At 36.5% G+C, this 15,478-nt stretch overlaps 1 protein-coding gene and 1 pseudogene across 7 annotated transcripts in view; both read right to left on the minus strand.

Annotated features, from left to right (window-relative positions):
* Positions 1–635: 635 nt before the first annotated feature.
* LOC117079188 lies at positions 636–2,058 on the minus strand (annotated as a pseudogene).
* A 26-nt stretch (positions 2,059–2,084) lies between these two features.
* The window catches only part of SMC4 (structural maintenance of chromosomes 4), a 36,468-nt gene continuing 23,074 nt past the window's right edge, over positions 2,085–15,478 (minus strand). For 6 of the 7 annotated variants that reach the window (XM_033202762.1, XM_033202756.1, XM_033202784.1 and 3 more), the window contains 11 exons: positions 14,909–15,134; positions 14,723–14,802; positions 13,456–13,608; positions 12,280–12,406; positions 7,994–8,183; positions 6,088–6,232; positions 5,628–5,801; positions 5,024–5,206; positions 4,377–4,609; positions 3,738–3,921; positions 2,085–3,306 (listed from right to left, as the gene is read on the minus strand). In XM_033202762.1, the coding sequence (XP_033058653.1) occupies positions 3,154–3,306; positions 3,738–3,921; positions 4,377–4,609; positions 5,024–5,206; positions 5,628–5,801; positions 6,088–6,232; positions 7,994–8,183; positions 12,280–12,406; positions 13,456–13,608; positions 14,723–14,802; positions 14,909–15,134 (1,848 nt within the window). In that variant the 3' untranslated portion in view covers positions 2,085–3,153. The remainder of the gene's footprint in view (positions 3,307–3,737; positions 3,922–4,376; positions 4,610–5,023; positions 5,207–5,627; positions 5,802–6,087; positions 6,233–7,993; positions 8,184–12,279; positions 12,407–13,455; positions 13,609–14,722; positions 14,803–14,908; positions 15,135–15,478) is intronic. The other variant, XM_033202778.1, reaches the window with a different exon arrangement.

Below are 15,478 nucleotides of genomic sequence, written 5' to 3' on the forward strand. Positions count from 1 at the left end.
AAATATAGTTGAATATATGAGTAACTGGTTCTTATACTGCTGTTTTGTATTTTTACCAGCAGGAAGATTGCAAAAGTTAATGTATATAAATCTTGAAATATTTCTAAGTTTTATGTATAATAAAATACATATTTTAATAAACACCTTTTGATATTTTATTTGCTTGCACTGTCTTAATGAGACTTCCAAACTCAGGAATGGTAGCTATGGGATTTTCACATGGGTTCTGGGTACTTCTATTCTTTGAAACTTAGTACTGCAGGCTGGGTGCGGTGGCTCACGCCTGTAGTCCAGCACTTTGGGAGGCCGAGGCAGGCAGATCACTTGAGGCCAGGAGTTTGAGACCAGCTTGGCCAACATGGCAAAACCCCATCTCTATCCAGAATACAAAAATTAGCTGGGCACTGTGGTGTGCACCTGTAGTCCCAGCTACTCGTGGCTGAGGCACTTGAATCGCCTGAACCCATGAGATGGGGTTGCAGTGAACCAAGATCTTGACACAGCACTCCACCCTGGGTGATGGAGTGAAACTCTCAAAAAATCTGAGCTCTACTGCATTGGTTATTAAAACAGTAAAGTATTAAATTCTATTCTCCCACCAAATGAAAACACTTGAGATTATCATTATAGCATTTTAAACTTACTTTTCCCTTATATATTCTTTTTTTTTTTTACTTTTATTGAAAAAAATTTTAGAAAATGGCAGTTAATAAAAGGCACAAACAAATCAACAGGGACATACTAGTGGAAAACACAGTATAAAACTAAAATGCCATTGGCTTCTTTAACTGGTTAAAAGCACAAAATGTAACAGGCAGAAAGTCTTTCAAACAAATTGAAAAGCTATGTTTTTTAAATTCTCCCCAAATCAGATACACACACACCCACAGTGTGTGAAGGAAAGCTGTCATACACAAGAAGTTATATCCTGAATTCTTCAAGGAAACATATTGAAATAGGAATTAACAGAGTCAGCAACAGATGATTAAAATTGAGTCTTAAAATGCTACATGGCCCAAAGCTATACTATATAAAGTACTGCTAGGTACAAAAGAAAATGTCTGTACAGCTTTTAGCAAAACTGCTTTCTCAGAAAAGCAAATTAAAATAATGCAATCAGCAGATCAAGGAGACTATAGCTAGACATTAGAGCTACAACTTCTCATATCTGTGTCAGAAAATCCTATTTATCCAGAATAGACTAAAATTTCAGGACAAAACAGGGACTTAACATTTCTTACTTTACCCAGTTTTTCTTTTTTATCTCCCCCACCCCCCAAGCCAGTAATTCAGCAAGATCCAGCAGAAAGAGGGCTACTTTTAGAATTCGCTATTTTACTTTTCTTTCTATAGCGAGACTGTCATGGAGCCTGGATATTTCAGGCTCATACGCATCCATGACCAGTGTCCCACTGTGGTCAAAAAACTTAGCAATGGACTTAGTGAACTCGGCTTCCCGCTGCTGCTTTCTTACACTGATGAAAGTCGGCCTCAAGGTGTATTTGTTATCAAACCTTTTAAGATGAGGACAGCTGCCAAATATCATCAGGGTCCATTCCTATAGGATCTTTCCTGTGGGCCACGAGAAAGATGCTCTTCTCCTTATATGGGGTATAAATGGTCAGAATCCCCATCATGACAAAATAGGATACGACGCACAAAGCCAAGACGGGTTTGGACTCTGGAAAGGGGTGCATACAATCCCAAATGAAAGCCAGTATGGCAAAGAAACAGGAGATTGTACAGATGGTGAGGCGACCATCAATTAGACCCAAATTCTCCACGTATTTCTACTTTTCCAGAAGCATTTTTTTGGCAGAATCATCCAAAGAGTTTTCCACAGCTGATCCATCCCACTTGTCAATTTTTACAGGCTTATCATCTATCTTCCACTTATCTAACAAGCCCCCCGCTACGGCCACTGCCTGTCCCGCAGTTGGAACCACCGCCAGCCCCATTATTGCCTCCGAGACCACTGCTTCTCCTGCCCTGTGCAGCTCCGCCGCCATTTTGCCCACCTCTGCGTCTCCCCCTTATATATTCTTGATTTCGAACAAGTTACCATACTTGAATTTCAGATCTTGCTTTATTTAAAAGTCCATGAATGCGTTTACATTTTTACAGTTACATTATGATACAAACTTGGATTTTTTAAATATCTAAAACAATAGCCCACTGAAGAAAGAATTAACTCTTAATTCCTTAGGATAAATACCCAGAAATTTAATAGCTAGGGCAGACTTCTAATTCAATATCGAAATTCCTTCCAAAAACCAAGTGGTTGCCAACTTATGTCCAGTAGCATTAAACATTCTTGAACCAATAGTATAAAAATACCCTGACAATTTTATAGGCAAACATTAAAATATCTTACTAACCATTTATTACTAAAGTAACCCCAAATACAGATGCTCCTGAACAGTGGGGCTACATCCTGGTAAACCTATCAAGTTGAAACTACCAAGTTGAAATGCATTTAGTACCCTGATAAATGTTATCATAAAGTTGAAAATTTGTAAATGGAACCAGTGTACGTCAGGGGCCATCTTCATACTCATGAAGCAACTACAAGTGGGATATTTTTCAACTTACAAGATAGCCTAGGCTTGTTGAGACACTGTCTTAATTTACTGGCTCTCTTGTAATTAAGTCATAAATGGTCAAACATCAAATTCTAGAAAAGCATATATTTAAATTCTCATCACTATAATTCAGAATGACTGGTTTACAAAAATATGTTCCTAGTATTTGGTTAATAACTGTGGTGATTGTCTAAACTGGCAAGCTAAGTGGAATGCCTTAAAGAATCTATCATCCAGTATAGGTAAATCAAAGGCCCACGAAGGTATGCTGAGCCTTGATAGCACAACCTAGTTCAGGACTTTGCCTCAACTAACATACTTTTTACTTTGGCAAGTTACCTGACCCTCCAGGTATCTAATTTTTCTCAATAGTCTGCTACTTAAAAGATTGTCATATTTTTGTAATCTAGAAGCAATTATAGAGAATTTTTTTTAGACTTAACTGCATAAAATAGAAACCAGTTTCATGATCTAGTTTAAGGAGTATTTTATACAACTCATAATCTTTACAAATAGAAAAAAAATCAGTAATACACTGAATCAACTTGAAGAATCTTCAGTATAAACAAGTTCAACAAAGTCCCTTAGATGCAATTTCTTTTGGATTTACAGCAACACTTTTTGTTATGTTGTATGTCTTGTAAATTCCAATAAGTCTATCCGAAATCTCAAACATATTATTTCGAAGAGAAATTATTATGAACTGTGCATTTTTTGTTTGTTCCTAAAGAGAAAGAAGGAAAAGTCAAACATTAAGTAATAACAGGTAAATCACACAAACATGTAACCTCAAATATTTTTTGGACAATAAACATTGCATGGATAACATGTAAAGGAATGATGGCAGGAATAATTCATAACAGTATTTCAGTGTGAAAGGAATTTGGTTATTTTGACTTCTAATGGAAAAGATCTAGGAAGATGACCTAGGATTCTAGCTGTGATTTTGCTAATTTGCATTTTTAAATTTATATTTTATTCCTCCAAAATGGAAGTATTTGGTTCAAATAAATAATTTGGTCTCCACTGATACCAGAGGAGATGGAGTTAGACAATAAAGAAAAAGCTCAATAGTAAGAAATGAATAATTCCACATGCAGTGTTTAGGATACCCCTAAAAGTTTCTGGAATGAAAATCCCGAAATGATTACTTACATATATATAAAATGCAACAATGGACACATTTTTAAAATCAAGGGCTGCATCAATCTCATCCATGAAGTAAAGGGGAGTGGGCTTGTAGTGGTGAAGAGCAAATACTAAAGCCAATGAACTAAGTGTTTTCTCTCCTCCTGAAAGGTTGAAGATCTTTTTCCAACTTTTCTTAGGTGGTCGAACACTGATGATTAAGAAAATCATAGTCAAATTACTTGTAAAGCTAAAGTTAAGACCTTGTGATTTGTTTTCCATAATTGACTTCTACTGTCTTTCTCTTAGGAATCTGTAATTTACTTTTCACAAATATGAACTCTTCTGTTATTTTATAAAAACGTTATTGGAAGATGAATACACAGAAACACATACCAAAATTTTAAGATTTAAAGAGCAAGCTAAGTAGTATACTTCTTGCTATTCTTTCTCCTTAACAAATACAGTTTCTCATTCCTGATGTTAAAAATGCCTTGAAAATTTAAGATGAACTAGACAAATATTTTGTAAATACTGGCGGGCTGCCTCTGTAAACTGCAAGCATAAATAGCATGTAAGCAAATTAATATTTACTAGTAAACTGAGTTTGGAGAATATGCAGAAAAAGGTTAACAGTGGTATTATAAACTCAGCATAATTACACACCTGAACATGATTCCTTCAGAGAAAGGATCCAAGCTGTCTACAAGCTCCAGTTCAGCGTCCCCTCCCAAAGTAAGCATTTGGTAATTTTCCTTTAATTTATTTGTTATTATATAAAAACCCGCCATAAATTCATTAAGCCTTTGTTTCCGAAGATCTTCATATGCCTGTCTAAAATTGTCTCTTTCATAAGTAATTTTGTCCAATTCTGCTACCCGTTGCAAATACAATTCTTCCTGTGAAAAGATTATGATAGGAAAAATCTATTCAGATAAATTTGATATGATTAGCACTGTTAATTATTATTATTTTGTTTTGAGATGTAGTCTCGCCCTGACGCCCCGGCTGGACTGGAGTGCAATGACATGATCTCGGCTCACTGCAACCTCCGCCTCCCAGGTTCAAGCGATTCTCCTGCCTCAGCCTCCCAAGTAGCTGGGATTACAGGCACGTGCCACCATGCCCCGCTACTTTTTTGTATCTTTAACAGAGATGGGGTTTCACTATGTTGGCCTCACTGGTCTCAAACTCCTGATTTCGTGATCCACCCCGCCTGGTCGACAGCATTAATTATACAAAACTAAAGGTCAGAATTTAGGCTAAGGACTAAAAAGAATTTCAACTAGTATACATAAACAGTTCATTCATACCTTCTTTTTATACTCTGCAATGGCACCGAGGTTTGGTTTCATTTCATGACACCGGGCTTCCAAAAGTGCAATTTGATTTGTTATAGAATCTGGATTCTTGATTGCTTCAAGATCCTCTGGGCTTAGAACTGAAATCTCTTCAACAGGATTATCTTCTATAGGATGCAGTGATATTTTTGAAATCTAAAAGTTCAATTTAGGGGAGAGTTAGAGAAGGCATAATATCACAATTCATTGTTTTAAAAAAATAGTATGACAAATTACACAGTTATGAAAACAGGAGTTGTGACTGATTTGTGTATCAATTATTTTTCAAAGGACTTCAAGAAAAATGGTTGTAACACTCAAAAGTGTTCATGTAATCTTTTCTTAAATGTCCAGATCAGCCTTAGGGTGAAAGGGTAGTTGTCTAATTCTAACCATTACTTAGACTTTTCTGTCTATAACGATATGTCCCCATAAACCTGAGACGTGATCACAGAATTAAAAATCACAATGTAGCTCACAAAATTTAAGAACCCCAACCCCCCAAAACAATCCTCCCTAAACCCACTTTTTTCATAAAGAATACGTTAAAAATTAAACTAAATGGTAACAATCTCACCTCTTTGTGCCAATATTTTATTTTAGAATTATGTTCAGCAATGTGACCATCTATTTGTTCAAGTTTCAACTTAATACTAAGTGCATCTTTTTGAAGAGCATGTTCATTTTCTTGAATAACTTTTAATTCTTGAAGCAGATCGCGATGTTCTTTCTGGATCTCTGGTAAGGATTCCTAAACACCGAAAAGAACTGCTAGATAGAATCTTCCCAAACAGAGCCATCATTTTCACATTACAAAGATGAAGGAATTACCAATCTCTCCTTGCCCCTTCCATTTAAAAATAATATAAGCATTTAAATTCACAAATTACAGTATTCTTATTGTACAAATACAAATTGATAGTTACAAAACTTTAAATCTATGAGTGCTTACTACATTCTAGGCACTGTCACATATCCAGCTCTTTAAATTGGTTCCAGTATCATCCTATCTCCTCTTAATAGAAAGCAACTCTTACCTCTGCAGCATTTGTATTCTTTACGACCTCTGCTGCTTTGTCCTCAAGACTTTTCAGCTCTGCTGTTAGGTCATCCACCTCTTTCTCAGTATCTTTTATTTCTTTCTCTGTACGCAAGACAGAGTCTTGTGCCTTTTGAAGGTTTCTAAAGAAGCAAAATGATGCATCAAAAATGCGGTAACATGATTTGTTATTGTTTCTGAAAACCTACTAAAGAACTTTTAATGAGATTTAATGTGACATTTTTAGTATTCATAGATTTTTAAGTTTATGATTTTCTAAACCATCCTTAAATCGGTTTTTGTAGGTTTATACAAACACTTGTGGGATGAGCTGTATATTTTTAATTAAAAATATACAATATAAGCTGCTTGTATCATCTAACTTTAGATTGATGCAACACTGTCCATTAGATTATCAAATTGTCATTTTCTCGTCAGAGATTCTTAAATCTCTACACCCATAAAGTTGTACCTTCAAATACTTACCAGTTCAAGACAATGCAACAAGTACTTCCAAAAAAGCAAGGCACCACTTCTCCCTTATTACCTCCTTATCTCTGAGCAAAACATTCTGGATTAATTTAACCAGATCATCAATATGCAATCAATTTGTTAGAATTTTTTCTAAAAAAATCAATGGCTATTTAAATTTCAATATTTTATATACATACCTAGCTTTATTTTAGACATACTTCAATACTCTAAACAAATTAAGGCTGGGCACGGTGGCTCATGCCTGCAATCCCAGCACTTTGGGAGGCCGAGGCAGGCGGACCATGAGGTCAGGAGTACAGGACCAGCTTGACCAACATAGTGAAACCCCATCTCTGTTAAAGATACAAAAAAGTAGCGGGGCATGGTGGCACGTGCCTGTAATCCCAGCTACTTGGGAGGCTGAGGCAGGAGAATCGCTTGAACCTGGGAGGCGGAGGTTGCAGTGAGCTGAGATCGTGCCACTGCACTCCAGCCTGAATGGCAGAGCCAGACTGTCTCATAAATAAATAAACAAATAAATAAATGAATGAATGAATGAATGAATGATCTAGAAGTAGATAAACCTTTTTTTTGTAAGGACAATGAAATCTTTTAGGTATTTACAAATTCAAGGTGGCTGGGTGCAGTGGCTCATGCCTGTAATCTCAGCACTTTGGGTGGCCAAGGCAAGAGGATTGCTTCAGCCCAGGAGTTCAAGACCTGCCTGGGAAACATGGCAAAACTCTGTCTCTACAAAAAAATACAAAAATTAGCTGGGAAACATGACAAAACTCTGTCTCTACAAAAAAAATACAAAAATTAGCTGGGAAACATGGCAAAACTGTCTCTACAAAAAAATATAAAAACTAGCTGGGTGTCATGGTGCATTCCTGTAGTCCCAGCTACTCAGGACACTGAGGTGGGAGGATTGCCTGAGCCTGGGAGATTGAGGCTGCCGTGAACCCTGACTGTGCCACTGCACTCCAACCTGGGCTACAGAGCAAGACTCTGTATCAAAAAATAAAAATATAAAATAAAATGTAAGTTACTAAGAGAATTTTGCTAAGTGATCCCATTTTTACCTCTTTTACTTATTCTTTTAAGACCTATATCTATTTAAATTAAGGACCAACTACTCCCTCCCCAAGACCAGAGAAACAAAACTGATTTCTATGCCCTCACAACAACTGGGGGGTTCCAGTCTACCTGTACTTTCCTATGGCATACTTGTTTACCAGCCTTTTTAATTGGCCATAGGATAAATGTTCATTATAGGTTTTCCATCATGAAAGTCCTATTAGGTAATGTGTCAGACAGGTTCAATAACTTAACAGTAAGACAAACATTTCATGGAACATTACATAGTAACCCCCTTTCCAATGTGAAGGTGGGGAAAGGGAAAACAGGTTAGGGTAACATGCATACTCTACCTGTCAGCAGTCTTGATTGCTACTTGGGCTTTAGTAATAGCAGAAGCACATTCATCTAATTGCTTATTTATTTTATCAAGTTTGTCTTGTTGGGCCTTGAGTTTATGATTATTGATTTCTACGATGATATTGTGTAAGCGTTTAACCTCAGCTTCTACTTTACCAGCTTTCTCAGCCACAGCATCATATTCTGAAATTAAAAAATAAAGAATCTAATTTGTGTTTCTATGTTAATGAACATCATTTGTTAGATGTACATTTCTTCAGTTGCTATGACTTAACATGAGGCATTAAAACAAATTTTAGGCATATGGGAAAAAGCACCTTAAAAAAACGATTTCCTGTATCAAAACAAATGGTGTTATACAAATATACAAGGTTAAACACTCTAATTCAGCTGTACACACACCATTTCTTAATGGCTTCATGTTCTCAGCTTCTTTTAAAGTATCTTTACAACTTTTTCTTAGGGCATTTCCTTGACTACTGAATTCCTAATGATTTTTAGCTTTAGATACACTATGTGCCTAACTCAATATTATCTTGCCACAGTGAAGTAACTGTGGTTATTTTCTTCTGCTAACATAACTTCGTAGTTCTCCACATTAAAACAAAGTGGAGGATATAAGATGAATTAGCATTTCTTCCTGTGACAACGTAGAGTTAAAGTTAACATTTCCCAGATTCCCCTGTAGCTAGGGTTTAGAGGTAATTTAGGTCAATTCAATCAAAAGTACTTGCATAATTTGGAAGGCATAAACAAATTGGACATGTTTCTTCTGGCAAGCAGTCAGTCACACAGAAGTCTGGATTTTCTATACTGAAGTTAGAGATTCTGCTGTCCAGTCAATAGCTTTGTGAATATTAACAGGCAGTGGCACTGACTTTGATGGTATGGATTATAGTAGGTACAATGTACTGCTACTGTTGGCAGTTGTAGTGGCATCTTCCAAATTTGAGAGATTGCTTTCCAAATGTGGAGGAGACAGTAGCTTCTTTGATGGTTCTGCAGAGCAGCTCTGGAAATTAGTCTTGAAATGTTAAATCTAGAAACTCTCTTTAGACATCCCAGTGACTGTAAACACTGTATTACCCTGTCCCTCCCCCACCACACCCACCCACCACACATATCCTATTTATGCTAGCCATACTGAATTCTGTTCTCCACACTTGAATCTGAATCACTATACAATACAGGAAGAATGAAAAGGTAGCAAAAAGATGGGAAATTCAAGCTATCAAGAATACAAGAAAGGCAATAAAAAATGCTGAGATAACTGGTAGAGATTCCCATAAAGCTCCTATGGGTATTAGGCACAGGAGGAGGGAAGTAGGATTTGCTGAGACAAGGATTGGACAGATATAACTACTGCTTCCTTCGTCTTTGTTCTCCTGTTAGGCAGATGTTGGAATTTCAAGAGCTCCCAAATCTCTTAACTTCCTGCTTCTTTATCTTTTTGTACTATGTTATCAAATAATTCTTTAGCCTGATCTTTTAGCCCATCTATTGAGTTTAATTCCAGTATCTCTGTTTCTCAAATATCTGAAATTACCATTTGGCTCTAAAAAAAACAAAATCCCCCACTACTTTTTTGGGGAGGCTTATGGATGGCTCCTTACTTTCCTAAGAATATTAAACATATACATTTAAAAGTCCTACATATTGCTAACACTAGTAATTACTTCTTTCAGGTCTAAGTTACATTTGTTGACAGGATTAACTTGTTCATAGTAATAATGTTCTTTGTGGCTGAAATTCTAATAGGCTGCCTGTGTGCTTGGCTCACTTGTAGGGTAGAGCACCAGTTGCTGTGGGAGCCATCAGCACCCCTCATGATGATTGGGGGATACCTCAGGCATGCAGTTGAGAAGGCTTCTATCCCTGAATCTCCTTTCAAAAAGAAATTCTACAGAGCACTTTCTTGTTTTCAAGTACCTGCAGTGCATTTCTTAATACCTATAGCAGTATGTCTACTAGAATTAGAAAAGCTGTGGCACATATAGCCGACAATTCTGACATCACTATTCTATATTTAACTATTTATTTATTTTTGAGATGAAGTCTCGCTCTATGGCTCAGGCTGGAGTGTAGTGGTGCAATCGCAGCTCACTGCAACCTCCACCTCCCAGGTTCAAGCCATTCTCCTGGTTCAGCTTGCCATGTACTGGTATTATAAGCGTGTGCCACCACACCCTGCTTTTGTGTGTGTGTGTATTTTTAGAAGAGACAGGGTTTCACCATGTTGGCCAGGCTGGTCTCAAACTCCTGATCTCAAGTGATACGCCCGCCTCGGCCTCCCCAAGTGCTGGGATTACAGGTGTGAGCCACCATGCGCAGTCCAATTTATCTTAAATATAAAATGTTTGCCCAGATTTAGATATAATGATTTACTGTAGCCTTTATTAAAAAATATGAATATGTTCAAGAGTTGAAAAGAAAATATTTAATCTTAAAGATATGCTTGCACGAATGGGTCCTCCACATGAGATATTAACAGAGTCTTCTGATAATATACGGCATTTCTATGAGAGGAGATATACAGAGCTCCTAATAAAGTCAAGAATTCCTTTACAAATAAGTATGAAACACATACAGACTCTTGCAGTCTCTCCATGAAAATGTTGCCATTAATAGCACAGATACACATTTTGGCTTCTCAACTGACCGTTAGGTACCATCAGAGCCACTGTTGTGGGTGCTTGTAGGGAAAGTGCAGTGTGGTTGAAGGCCCCAGAGAATCTGGGTTCCTCCGTCCTTTATTCCAGCCACAATGGCTTGTGTTCCCAGCATACTCCTGCTTCAACCTTTGTATTTATGCTCTTCTTGGAATGCTTTTCTCTCAAACATACACAAGTTAGCACTCACACTTTCTTGGGCCTCCACTTAAATATGTGCCATCTTACATGTGTGCTCCCTGGAAAGAGACTTTATTTTTGTTTACTGCTCTATCAATAGAAGCTAAAACAAAGCCTGGTCAGTAGCAGGTACTATTTAAGTGAGGGCCTGAATATTAGAAATGCAGATAGACACAGACACAGACACACATACAAATTAATATGAGTATAAATGAACATTTGATATGCATTGTGGAAATGTGTCAACATTTAAAAATCTTTTTCTTTGGGAAGAAAATCCCCTCATTTTTGGAGCAGTTGAATAACTGCTCCAACTCCACTCTCATTAGTTTTTTGGGATGGTAAATCGGTATTGTCTTCCTTGGCTCACGAAGCAAACTAACAGGGATCCGTCTTAAGAATAAAAATGAAGCTTGCTGTGTTTGCTGAGTCACTAGCTAAGATTGTGTAAACCTGGAATGGGACTGTGGCATAATTCACCATCCCTTCTCTCAGTAAGATGCACATCTATGTTTGATTGAAGCCAACATGGAAAGAGAAGCACAGCTGCTCAAGTGCGTGATCAGGGGATTTCAATTAAGACTACAGAGCCGGCCGGGCGCGGTGGCTCAAGCCTGTAATCCCAGCACTTTGGGAGGCCGAGACGGGCGGATCACGAGGTCAGGAGATCGAGATCATCCTGGCTAACACGGTGAAACCCCGTCTCTACTAAAAATACAAAATCTAGCCGGGCGAGGTGGCAGGCGCCTGTAGTCCCAGCTACTCGGGAGGCTGAGGCAGGAGAATGGCGTGAACCCGGGAGGCGGAGCTTGCAGTGAGCTGAGATCCGGCCACTGCACTCCAGTCCCGGCGACAAAGCGAGACTCCGCCTCAAAAAAAAAAAAAAAAAAAAAAAAAGACTACAGAGCCAACTCTGTCTATGAATTCCTTTTCCTGCCTAAAGATTCTATTTTGGTAGAACATTTACACGTATATATATGTGCACAAGAAGTTATGAAAGAAAAAAAATACAACTATACATTGTTTTTCTTTGAGTGCATACCACTTATTCCTTGTGTTATTTGAGTGATTTAGTTTTTCTAAATCTATAACCACGATCTTGAAGGGGTTTTGGAATGATTAGGGCCAAAGTATACAAAGTATGACATTAAAAACATGGGCTCAAAAATCAGACTGTATCACCTATTCCTATACCACCACGTACTGTGTGACCTTAGGCAAATTATATATGTATACACACACACACACACCACTGTGCCTCAGTTTCCTTATTTGTCAAATGAGACTTAACAGCACTTACTTTATAACAGCATAAAAGAGTGCAATGACTTGCATATACTTAGCTTCTATTATTATTCCACTGCTTCTTAAGTATTGCAAGCTTTAAAAACCTGTTTTTGTTTTCAAAAAAGGTCTATCTTTAAACATACCTGTTTTGAAAGCACTAACGTTTTCTTCTAGCAATTTCTGCTTTTCTTTGTCAGGGGCTGTAGCAAGTACATTGGCTTCAAGTTCCTTAACTTGGACATTCAAATATTCTTCTTGCTCTATTAAACGCTACAAAAAAGTTTTAACATTTAAGGTCAATATTTTAACATTTGCTGTAAACATTGTTAATTTTTAAAAAGGGCACTTAAAATCTTCAAGAAAAAGACACACACTAATACGAAAAGGGAAGACATGCGCCACTGATATAAAAAATGAAAATGGCCAACAAAAACAAAATGTGTAAGCTCATTATAAAGACAAGTTAAAATGCCACATTTCTGTTTACAAGATAGCAAACTTATTTAGACCACCCTAGTGTTCAAAGACTTGGAAAAGTAATTATTTGAATATGCTGTTAGTAGTGCATAAATTGTAACTTTTGAAAACAATCTGGCATTAAGCAACAAATGCCTTAAACATTGTACACATATGGTCTAATACTTGTAATTTTTGAAATCTAAGGAAATAACTGAATGAATCAAGGTATACCTACAAGGATTTTTTTTTTTTTAAACATAGCCATGTACATAATACAAAAAAAAAAATTGTCAATTATGGTATAAACAAAATGCTCTAAAGCAATTAAAAACAAAGTACATTTCTACTGGCTTGAGAAGAAAACCATATTTTATTAAGAAAAGTTAGTATGACATTAAAAAAACCATATGCACACTTTATATATACATATCTACCACATATATAAATATATTACATGCAAACGGTATTAAAGTTGAAAGAACATGCGTCAAAATTGAAGGTGATCATTTGGGTATTTTCTGGAAACTTAAAATAAAAAAAGAAGTGGGAGTGCATTGCTTTTTCATAATTAAAAAACATTCCACTTTGAAAAGAATAAAGGGCCATATAGTTGTTAAGGAAAGTAATGTTTCTATGGAGTACAAATGGAAAACAGGAATAGCTGTGGTTGGGGCAACATTTTGACAGGGCATTATCTATTAGTACTCAGTGAAACAAAATCATCAAGAGTTATATCTGCCTATAGATCCTCCCTCCTCCCTCCCTTATATATTTTACAAATTGTAAGCAAATAGCAAAATGGTTCTGATAAATTCCTGCTGAATCCTAAATAGTTTCAGTACACACACACATGCACATACCTGGATGCTTGCAGTAAATTTTTCTAGCGTGTTCCTCATTTCTCGTTCACTATGCCGTAACTTAACTACTCTTTCTTCAAGTTGTACTTTCTGTTCTTGGATTTGCATTGCTTTTTTAGAGTCGTTTTGCAACTGTGATTCCATTTTGTTTACCTACAAAGAAAGTTTTAAAAACTTTTAAAAGTTTTAAAAGCTATTAAAAAAAGTTTTCTCTAAGAGCCATTTCAGATTGACAGAAAAGTCAACTTACGAAGAAAACTAAAACCTCTGTCGCTCAGGCTGGAGTGCATGGTGGTCTTAGTTCACTGCAACCTCCGCCTCCTAGGTTCAAGTGATTCTCCTGCCTCAGCCTCCCGAGTAGCTGGGACTACTGGTGCATCCACCACACCCAGCTACTTTTTGTATTTTTAGTAGCGACGGGATTTCACTATGTTGGCCAGGCCGGTCTTGAACTCCTGACCTTGTGATCCGACCGCCTTGGCCTCCCAAAGTGCTGGGATTACAGGTGTGAGCCACCATGCCCGGTCTAAAACTTCTGATTTTAAAGACTAGAACAAAATCAAACCACCCGTTCCAATCCCAATCTTAAAGTTCAGGAGATGGTCAAGTAATTTCTTGATCAAATAATAAGATGGAAAGGTAACTAAGTGTTGTACAGTCACCTATTACACTTCAATGAAGGTACAGCATTCAAATACTTAAGTGAAAGGATATAAACTCGTATTTTCAAAATATGGGAGGAAAAAATCAAAGCACAATACTTTGGGAAAAGGTATTCAGGCTATCAACATGTTTTTGAGAAGGAAAAAAGTAAAAATATGGGAGAACGTATTCAGGCTATCTAGGAACATATTTTTGGGAGGAAAAAAGTATAAAATACTTTGAAGTAAAGTTGAGATTTGCATCAAGAAGTCTTTGCTCTGCTTATAATTATTTTGAAACAAAAAATTATGTAATATAGCAATAATGCCAAAAAACCCCAATAAGTTAAACGTAAAACAGAAATAATTATGTTAGTTATGGAATATCTGTATGATCCAAATGTACTAATTGAAAAATTTTGAGCATATAGTTTCTAATTTTTTGTTTTCTAAAACTTTAAAGGGTTTTACATAAAAAACCCCTAGTCATTTACAGAAAATTCAGTCTATTAAAGTTTGAGTACACCATACTTAAAATGGCCAAATTTTGTAGTATGTATGTACTTCAGTAAAGCTATCAAAAAAAAAAAAAAAAAAAGTCTGGCTACAATTTCAGATATGCTGACCTCTTCTTCAGAGATTTCAGTGACAAGTGAGGAACCCATTCTTCCTTTCATTACTTTGCTTCCACCGCCAGTCATTGTACCTGAAAAATAGGGGCGCGAAGTCAGTTTTAGATGTCTCCCCAACAAGATTAAAGTCAATGCTGGCAGAAAAAAAAACAAGAAACAAAGAAACAAAAACACTATTACCTGACTGTTCTATGATTTGTCCCTGTAAAGTTACCACTCTCCACCTTCTATCTTTTTGATACGCTACTCTTGTGGCTTGATCCAAGTTGTCAGCTACTAAGGTATCTCGTAAAGCAAAATAAAAAGCCTGGCGAATTTTCTCATCTTTTACTTTTACTAAATCAAATAAACGAGGAGTATTTTCAGGAGTTTGAATTTTGGTCATCTTTTTCGCCCATACAGCCATCTACAAGTGAAAGAAAAAACAAAAAAACACAGTAACAAAAAAGAAAACTCAGAAAAAAAACCCATAGGAATAAATTTAACAGAAGAAACAAGAATTGTACACAAAAGGTTATAAAATTAGACCTAAATAAATGGAAGACATCCCATGTTTGTGGATCTAAAGATTTAATATTGTTATGATGGCAATACTATCTGAAGTGATCTACAAATTCAATACAACCTGTATCAAAATCCCAGTTACTTCCTCGCCTTTTTTTTGTGGCAGTAATTGACCATCTGGATCTTAAAATTCATATATACAAATTCTGGGGACCCAGAACAGTCAATATGATAAAGAACAAAATT

Source organism: Trachypithecus francoisi, unplaced genomic scaffold (genome assembly GCF_009764315.1).
Source record: "Trachypithecus francoisi isolate TF-2019V2 unplaced genomic scaffold, Tfra_2.0 Lachesis_group0, whole genome shotgun sequence".
In the NCBI taxonomy this organism is placed as follows: Eukaryota; Metazoa; Chordata; class Mammalia; order Primates; family Cercopithecidae; genus Trachypithecus; species Trachypithecus francoisi.